We start from the raw sequence: 10,197 nt of genomic DNA on the forward strand, positions 1-10,197 counted from the left end.
GCCTAAGAAACAGAGAACAAAACAGACCAACTAAAAATATATCCATTGGAAAAAGCCTTTGTGTATGAGCTTGTTTGTAAAACTGATGCACTACCCATCTCAGGCAAATGACTGATTATATTTTTCAATTCCAAATTCTCTGATCACTTACCCTGGGAGAAAATGTTTGTTGGAACTTGCTCTATTTCTACCAGACTTTTAATTATCCTACTGGGATGCAATTTACAGTTAGCATTTTAGGGTGAGTCTTGGAGGTGCAGTTCCCATTCACATTAATGATGTGTGCATGCTGTGAAGATAACTATAATCCCTTTGTAGATTAAACACTTCATGCTGTCAAACATTTTCCCAGTGTTGTAAATCTGAAGGCATTCAAAATGGGTGTAGGGCTTTCTCTTTTTTTCCCACATGAGTGATCGCAGTGTTTTTGATTGCTTTGGATGAACAAAGAGATCTCTCCAAGACTGAAATTGTCTGCCAGAAGAAATAGTTATGAACAGGTGGCCTGGTTGGTGTAGGTGTTGAGGATCTTCGAAAGTGACACCAAAGAGTCTCTACAGTATATTCTTGTTGAAGCTAATGAAGTTAAAGTGTATAAAAGCTTACAAATTGCTGATGGTCCGTTCTGCACTGGTACATATTCAGTGCAGCAGGAGGACAGTTCTATGGGTTTTGTGAATGGTGGATAAAACCAAAATGTGATCCCATGAGAAAAGTGTTGCTTTCCTTTCTGAGATATAAGCTTCTCCATGCACTAAGTGCAGTATATCTAGTTTTGCTTCCCAGGGGTATATCTCTAGCTGAACAAAAAAATTATGTAAAAAATTTCAATATCAAATTTGTAGACATGCCGTGATGGTCTACAATCAAATTAAGGTGCAGATAACTTCACAGGGAATTGATAAGCATGTTTCAGACAGAGGCCTAACTGCGGGTATCCTCTACCCTGAAGACTTCTGCTTTGTAACTAAGCCAATATAGGAATCGAGGGAGAGACAGAAACACAGCTGAAGTACTCCCTTATTCAAGCTAGATAGCAAAATAATGCATTTAAGAGAAAAGTAGAAAAAAAACAAGACAAAATTAATTACCTTTTTATATATTATGCAGTTACACATATCATGCATACATTTAAACACAGAAGTACTGGGATAAATTCAGGGCCATCAATAAGTGGGTTTCCTGGATGGGAAAAGCCCTTGCACTTGCAGCCACTGGCTGATGAGATGGCTGTTCTGCTTCGTCTGCTACAGGTAAAGCTGAGCTGACTCCTGCTGAGTTCAGTGCTCTATCTGCCCTCACCACACATCCACCCCAACAGAATGTAGAGCCTAGTCACATTTATAGGCTCTTCTTCCAACTATGCAGTGGTAGTAACTAACTCCTAGACTCTCCTAGTAAGCAGGGAGAGTCCAGGAGTTAGTTACTACCATCTTTGAACCCATCTGAAGTATCCTTGAAGTGTCACCCATTTGCATCCAAATTACAATATGCTGCTGTGTGATATAAAAACCAAAAAGTTTTAAAAATGGCACAATAGTAAATTTGTCCTGGGGAGAATTTGGCTCAGGCTGCATAAATTGTTTGTGCTCTTTAGCACTGTTCAATATTTTATGAGCCTTCTGCAAATTCTGGGTAATCTGAATTTTAGGTGACAAAGTTGTGCCCAAGATGAATGTACACCAGACCAGACTTGGTGCTATTTCAACTGCAGTAACAGCAAAAAGAGAAGCATCCATCCTGAGTTCAGAGTTTGAACTGGTTGCAAATTGAACATCTCAGTAGAAAAAGATTATTTCTCAGTGTTTGTCCCCAGTTGGTGCTCTCACTCCTTCATCTCTTCTAGCTGCCATTTGGAAAGAAGGCCCCTCCAAATCTCTTTAATATTACTTCAAAAAGCCTTTTGAAAAAGGGAGAGGACGTGCAAGTATTACACATCGGGAAGAAATTCAAACTGATGTAGGGCCATTTTATGAAGTGCAGAGAACTCCAAAAATTTCTGAGCTCATGAACTAGTTGAAACACAAAAAGGCAGATCTAAAACAGCACACTTCCATGTAAGTCATGTGGAGTGATTCCAGTTGAGAGTGGGAATTGACCTCTTATTTAAATTTTATATTATTTGTCTTTAAAAAAGTGCACAGGTTTTGCAAGTGGAACTGCAAAGCACTCAAGAATATTTACATTGCAGCAGGAGGGACTTTTGACTCTGTGATCACTGCCCCTGCCTGCACTCCTAGTTAGCATTTCTATGAATAAGGACACATCTGTTACTTGTAGCCCAAAAGAAGGAAGCACATAATAGTCCTCTCAGCAGGGTAAGTGCTAAGAAAACATCAACCCACTCCCAGGCCTTCACGTGCACTCCTCTGCGAGTCCAGGAGAGGCCACTTACCTCTGCAGGGACAACCTACAAAGACAGAGATGGGGTTATACCAGGTGAAGTCATTCAGGGTCTCTGTGGAAAATTTCTCCCAATCCAGCTGGCTGTCTCCAGCCGAATTGGCCGTGCTGGTGCTGCAAAGGCAGTGAGTGCCAAGGACCATTCGGGCAGCACCTGGACGTGTCACAGGCCGAAGCAGCCAAGTGGAGAAGGTGGTAGGCAGGAAAAGCAAGTCATGTTTGGTAGGTGATACAGTCCCGAGGACACCTGCAGAGAATATCCAGAAAGAAGCCTTGAAGTATTGGTGGCAGCGGGGATATCTTCCTGGACTAGATCCTCCACTTGATGCAACTCTGCAAGGTTGATTTGTTTCTTGGCTGATGAGGCTCGTTTTGTACCATATGCACATACTGTGGTTCTGTGGCAGCTTAGTCAAAGGCTATTGCTGTCAAGACAGATTTGAACAGAAGAAAAAAGTGGTAACAATTGGACTAGCTTCTGAGAATGCCTCTGAGGTTCCCTCCCCTGCAGAGGTTCCCTCCCCTGCAGAGGTACCTACACATCTCCTGAGGACCTTCAGGTCCTAACCCTTGTATTTGCAGGTAGAAAAGGATACTCAAATCCTGTGGTGTTGAAAGACCAGAGTGGGCAATAGCAAATCTAAAGCAGACTCTACAGCCAAGCCAAGCTCTGAGGCTCATTCCATAACTTCTCTTCTTTTTGTCATCCAGCCCTGTCCTATTCTGGCTGAAGGTCACTAGTGTATTACAGCAGGTTTGATAGTTATTCTACTGGGAGGATCCAGTGATGGGAGGTGGAAAACACAGCTGAACACATATGAAAACAAAACTATTTGGATTACTGTAGGATCTGATGACTTCTCCATTATTTCCATTCTCTAAACCAATGCTCTTTCTGGAGAGGTCAGTGCATTTGGAATATTTTAGAGACCCATAACTTGAAAAAAGTTGAAAAAGTCTACGACTCTAAAGTAGATCTACTTTAACTGTAAGTCATCTGCCTCTGCATTAGAATTATCTGGTGAAGTGTTAAAAGCCTACATTGCACAGTTGACAGATGACTGGAGATCATATTTTTTTCTCTCATCCTGAAATACTTGGTTTCTTTTACTGAAAATACTATCAGAACTCATTTCATGTATGCAACTAAGACTGATCCTACACTTAACATGTCTTGCTTTTTTGGTCACCACATTATTGCCTAAACTTTCACAAGTGTGTTAGCAACATGAGTAATATTTATCTTTTTTAAAAGGGCAAGTGTGTATTTTGGAGTGATTTATTTTGGGGGTCTTTCTTGGTAAACATATATGCTTCTTTTTAATTAGGCAAAATCAAAGAATGCAGTAGTATCCAGAGTACAGAAGGTACTTCTTTGTTTGGGAGAGCTCCTAATTTCTGGTGGATTTCTTCTTGGGTTCCCATTATGAATACTACTTTCACATAGATAAGCTCTCCCCTCATATTGGAGCCCATTAGAGGAATTTAATGGTTGACTAGAGTGGAGGCATAGTGGGGGACTGGGCTTCGGGCAATCATGAAGAAAATGGTCAAGACAGAGCTTGATTTAAAAGTCTGCAGGGAACTGATATGACAAGGCTTCACATCTCGCCTCTCAGCTGAGACTACTAGACATGGAAGAGGTTTTTTCTATTTCCTCAGGCTGAATTAGGGGGTCACAAAATCTTGCTGCACCTTTACCTGTGTGGTTCATGCAGGTGTGTGTACACACATGGGTAGAACCCAGTGTAGCGTCCAATGTGTTTACAATGCAGGGCCTCTAAGGTCTCTTAGAGGTGATTAGGTGAGTTACAAAGAGGTACCCTATCAAAAATCACATTTGCATAAAGTCCATGATCTGAGTGAAAAGTTTTGTTCTCTCTTCTGCTCTTAAACAACAAGGTGTGCACGAAATTTGGATGGAAAAAAAATAACTCAGAATATTCTAGATTCTGCAGATGCTAGCTGTGTGTGGTTTAAAATATTCATCTGCAGCATGAGAGCCAAAATCTGCCCTGTACACTGACACAGCTACATTCACTTACATGAAGTGACATGGCTGTAACTAATTGGACTAAGCAGGCAAACTTTCATTGCACACAGCCAAAGACAAACTCTGGCTCCAAATATTTTTCCCTGAAAACATTTTCATGGTACCTAGCCTCATTTTAGACTGAACAATACATTTTTGTCTACAGACACTAAAAATAGTGCATGTACTAATTAAAAAAAAACAAGCTGTGACAGAAAACAGTAAAGGCAAGGAAATGGGAGAGCATTTTTACATAGCCAGCAGCTTCCCTGGCACCATTTCTAGCTATGAAGAGGGTTATTAGCAAGCCTAGAATTATATAAACAGTTCCCTCTGCCAGCCAGTGTACACCAGAATCATCATTTACTTTCAAACGATTCAAGTCAGCAAAATTCACTTTTTCTTCAGACCAGTTGAAAGACTGGTAGATGTTTTTAACAGTGGGATTATGATCAGAAAAAAATACTCTTTCTCTCAATGGTTCAGTGCCCTAATTTTAAAAACTCGTAGTTATTCCTGCTTTCTTCATTGACAGAAATGTGTTTATTTCTGCAGCAGAACGTGCTCAGCAGCTGCAGGAGGGGGAGTGGCATTCATTTCTGCAAAATGCACCATCATCAATACCACCCAATAACTCCAAGATGTGGAATTTTTGCTACTGTGTGTGATAACTGTGAAAGAAATAGACTGAGTACTATGCTAATACTGGTTATAGTTTAAAGCAGCAGGGAAAATCTGATCTGGAGTTAAGGAGAAATAAACAGTCTTAGCCACTTTTTGCACAAACTTAAATAATGAATTTGAGGATAACCTATTCACCTCTTTGGCTTTATATGCTGACGAAAAAGGAGCTGGGTCTAAATCAGGGCTAATGTTTGCTCTAGATCTGGCAGAACAGCACGGCTGCTCGGAGGTTGTGCTTGGAGAGGCTGGTGGCTGCAGTGTGCAGCTGAGAGCAAGGGAGCTGAGTCTCAGGGAGCCCTGGGGCACAGCAGGAGGCCCCAGTTCAGTAAATCCTCCAAGATTGCACAACTTGGAACAAGAGAACAGTCCTACGGTGGGGTTGCTGTGTGCCTTGGGTTATGCAAGTGCTCAAGTGTTTTGTTGGATAGGTGCCCTAATCTCTCAGTATTGTTTTATTCTATCTTTAAAATAATAATAATGATTCCTACATTGGGAAGGGAAGTAATTGATTCTGTCATGATTGCAGAAAAGAGGGTGTCTGTAAATACTAAAGAAAATAACCCCAAAGCGGGAGAAACAGGAACGTTTGTGGAATAACATCCTGGGATACTTATTTTCACAGAATCACAGAATCACAGAATAAGGTGGCTTTGAAGGGATCCACAATTTTATAAGAGGCAGTTCTGTTTTGGAAAGTGGTTGTGTTAAACTGCCACCTTCTCTTACTCTGACTGATCGTGTGCCTTTAAAATGTAAAACTACCTGGTGAACCCTGCAGGAAGATAACTGACAAACAGGAGTCAAGTGGACTGTATTCCTCACACATAATGAATAGATGCCTTCACATCTGAGCAAAGCCTTTGAAAGCACAAGTGTCCTATTTGGCCTGAAGAACCAGGACAGATTGTCTGAATAACAGTAGGACTTTCCAGGACCAGGAGCTAAAAAACTCAGCACTTTGTGCTTCACTGGTTATGCTGCAAATGCCCTTCTTCAAATATAGCCAGGTACTCAGCACATTTGCTTATGAGTGCACTAGCTGAGCCATTAATTGCTGCTGGTGGAGGCAGTCCTGCTGTCCTCTGCCTCTTCTGCCCTGGCTTACCCCCCCTTCCTCACGCTGGCTCAGCTGCTCCATTTCATTTCAGCTCCCTGAACTGAAAAAAGGAGAAATTCAGGGGAAAAAACAGGAAAAGGATGTTTTCCAGTCCTAATAGGCTTAGACTGGACATACAGATTTGCTTGAATTTTTCTGTGTGGAAGCTTGAAAGCAGCTCTGTATTCATCTCCCTACTTGGACGTTTCTTCAACAGCTAACAGGGAGGATGAAGGCCTTTAAAAATAAGCTAAAAATATCCTGATAGATAGCTCTGATATAATTCCATTAACCTCTCAAATTCAAGTGATTTTAGGCATCATTACCAACCCTAACCAAAATCAATGGTTGTAACTGGGATGCAGTGAGCCAGTGCATCTCCCATTTCAGGGTTGTGCCTGACAGGACTGCCAAGGCTAAGTGGGTGGAAGGGAAAGCCTCTTTGCACAGCAAATGACCTCTTAAATATAGGCAGGTATTCAGTCTGCTCTCTTATGAGTGATTTGATGTAGACAAGCTAGTCATTGAAACAGCATCATGCTTTCTGTATAACTGCGCAGGCTACAGAACTATAGAAACCTTCTTTTATGTACCATCTACTGTGTTTTTATATGGGCTGATTGTCAGTGAAGACAAATGACTCCTCATTTTTCTTACATACAAAATGTTGCTATTGCTTTAAGCTGTCAGCTACACTAGCAAACACCATGATTTGGTTATTCACCTTAGTAGGGATTATTTCTTATCAGGAGAAAGTCTACTTTTTCAGAACAATGGGAACAAGGGCCTCATAACAAACTCAGGTTGAAACTGAGTGTGGTGCTCTCAGGAAGCACGGCCCTGTGTAGCAGGATAGAGACAGCCTGTAGCCTTTGTAGTTACATCAGTCACTTTGTTGTCTCAATATAAAATGTAAGTGGTTTGCTTTTGGAAGGTTATTTCTCTCAAATAAATAGAGCTGTGTGCAAACATGAGTCTGAAAGAAAAAGAAATGCCCTGCAGGATCTTTGAAGTCTTCTCATTTTGATGCCATTAGATTAACCTCCTAGAAGCAAAGAAAAATTTGTGCAAGTTAGGACCTTCCAGAAAGTTTGCTCATGAGGAGGTGTGGGCATGTGGAATGCTACTGGCTGACAGATAATGTATTTGAAAAAGACTTTGAAGTTGAGTTGAATAGTCCTTACATCAGGTACTCAAAGTCACTGCAGCTGTAAGTAAAATTTGAAAAATAAGAGAGGTATTTTACTATCAAACGTATATTTTGTTCCCACTTGCAAGTGCTTTCAGCCTTCTGCCTAATCTTATGGGTAGTTGTGCACCACAAGAATGGACAGAGAGTAAGAGTTTGGCTCTGCTTTACATTCTTTATACAGAGAGAGCATAAACAACCATGGTAAATAATAGCGTTGGTAAGCATGGTAAATAATAAAGATTCTAATTTACTGTTGGGACACATTTGTCTCAGTTTTGTCTTTGTGGTATTTCAAACCAAGGAGAACTCCATGTAAAGCAATGGATACACTTTGCTTGGAAATAAAATGATGGAACAAGACTCATTGGAACCATATACATGTTTGAAAAATTAGTTGAAAAAAAATTTTCACAGCCTTGGTTTCTTCTCCCCTCCTATCATATAATACTGCAGTTAGGTTTTAGTTTGGAAATTTGAGTTTAGAGTTTCCAAAGCTAAAATAGGGCAGAAATGGAAAAAAGTACAAAAATGGCCAACAACTTGATCTAGACCATGGTTTTCAAAATCTCAGAGCCAACAGTAACACCTGTTTTTGAGATGACTACAATACAGTCCTTAGATTTCTCCTCACCTCTGGGATTAAGACATATTTTGGCACAAAGTGCACATGTAGAACAGATGCCTGATGACCTCTGCTCCATGCAATGCTCCTCTGAGGCTTACGAGGAAGAGAGAGCAAGGGCTCTGCACATTCCCTAAGCTTACCTACACATGCATTTTAAATTATCCTTGCCCTACACTGCTTGTCCTTGTAAAGTTTTCTGCATGACAAAAAGATAACCAACAGCAGGGCATGAGCAACATCTACTTTCTGAGGACCATCTCATATCAGACTAGAAAGAAATCTCTGCCTATTTTGTTGGAATTACCTGTAAGAGTTTCAATGCTGCATCATTGCCTGAGAACACATCACTGTGTTGCGTTGTCCCTCTTAGTCACCTGGTTACCTAGTGCTACTCCTAATAGAGAGGAACTACACTGAAAGGAAAAAAACAAAGTATTTGCCAGAACAAACTGGGTGAGCTTGTTCTCTCCTCCAATTAAGATTCTTTTCTTCCATTTGCTCTGAAACATCTGCTTTACTACATCTAGTAGAAATTATAGCATTTTTAGTTTGTATTCTGTTTGGGGTTTTTTGTTTGTTTGTTTGTTTGTTTTTTTACTGGACTATTGCAGACATATTTTCTTGTTTTTTTTCTGTAAACATATCCACTGAGACAAAGCCCCTCTTTAATCTGTTCTGAATTTGTCCAAGTTTTACTGACTTATCCTTTTAGCATAAGTCGTCTGCGTGCAATTTATCTACTTACAAAGGTAGTTTCTACTACTATTTGCTAATATTTTGCCTTTCAGGTGAAGCACAGGAATACAATAAAGGAAAGGAAAACATGGAGGCATTCCTTCTCTCACACTGCCTTTACCAAGGCAGGCTGCAAGTCTTGTTCTCATCTCACCCACTGCAGGAACTCCCCCAACATTTGCTATTCACAGGTTCAAGTTTTAGGCTGGCAATATGCCAGTGAGTTCATTAATGGCACACTGGATAACAGTGCAGACCCAGTCCTCAGGGATTTAGACAACATTTTAACAGCAATGTTTGATGGCTACAAGAAATTAAACTCTGCCTGGCCCAAGCTGTCTCGGGGGGATTCAAGTACCCACATGTAATAGATAATATAATAGACTGTTACCTCCCATCTGTAGGCAGCTTGGGAGACCAGATGTCTCTCTCTTTAGTAACTATCTGCAAATTGAAGTGTGCAAAGCTAGCATATTTTTGCAGTCACCTCACTACTTTCTTTTGAGATTTGACTTTTGGCTAAAATTGTCAGGTTCCATTAATCCTGAAAACCTCTTAGCACTGAAGTGAACTGAAAACCAGAATCCAAATCTTTGTATTCTAGGAAGTTACTTGGGAATCCACCTTGCTTTCCTTGTGCACCTGCAAGTACAGCTTCTTTTGTTTGTTCTGGAAACAGTTTAAAATAAAAAGAAAAAAAAGAAAAAAAAAGAAAGAAAATGAAAAACATAACACAGCAAATACTCTTGGCTGTGTGGGATGTGCCCTGAAATGAGAAAGTGCCTGTACCAATAAATCTTGTTTCGTAGTCCCAGGCCGTTCCCAGCCACTGGGCTGTGTGGATATGGATAGGGACGCTCTGGGACAGTTGTGTGGGTCACTGTGATGTGCATCACCACTGTACAGGGTACGGCTGAGCAGTTCACAGTTGTGTAGGACAGTGCCAGGTGGATCATTGCTCTGGAGATCGGTCCCATGCAGGACCTGGCTGTGTGACACCACTGTGGAGGACATTTCTCTGTGGCTTGGCAATACATGGGACCCTGCTGTGCAGGACATCTCTCTGTGGGAGGGACCCCCCCATTGTTGTGGGGGTCATTGCAGTGTGGGACACTGCTGTGTAGGACCTTGGTGAGAGTCACCACCTCCTGGGACATTTCTGTGTGGCATGTTGCTGTGAGGGTTATCACCACATGGAAGACTGCCATGGGGTGCATTGCAGGTCATCACTGTGTGGGACATGGCAGTATGGGTCCTGCTGTGTGAGACATCCCTGCACAGGACATCACTCGAGGGTCACAGTGTGAGTCCATGCAAAGCAGGACACTATTGTGTGGGACATGGCTGTGTAAGTCCCAGTACACCCCGGTACAAAAAGAACATCGCTGTGTGGGACATTACTAGGTGAGTTCTACCATGGGGACCCCGCG

General features: G+C 41.4%; 1 protein-coding gene across 1 annotated transcript in view; it reads left to right on the forward strand.

The window, feature by feature from the left end:
* Positions 1-855: 855 nt before the first annotated feature.
* Positions 856-10,197, forward strand: part of SBSPON (somatomedin B and thrombospondin type 1 domain containing) — a 20,608-nt gene continuing 11,266 nt past the window's right edge. Inside the window, exons 1-2 of the mRNA XM_029959365.1 lie at positions 856-934; positions 2,281-2,625. Coding sequence (XP_029815225.1) covers positions 856-934; positions 2,281-2,625 — 424 coding nt within the window. The remainder of the gene's footprint in view (positions 935-2,280; positions 2,626-10,197) is intronic.

Source organism: Manacus vitellinus, unplaced genomic scaffold, assembly GCF_001715985.3.
Source record: "Manacus vitellinus isolate BGI_N305 unplaced genomic scaffold, ASM171598v3 scaffold_1_pilon, whole genome shotgun sequence".
In the NCBI taxonomy this organism is placed as follows: Eukaryota; Metazoa; Chordata; class Aves; order Passeriformes; family Pipridae; genus Manacus; species Manacus vitellinus.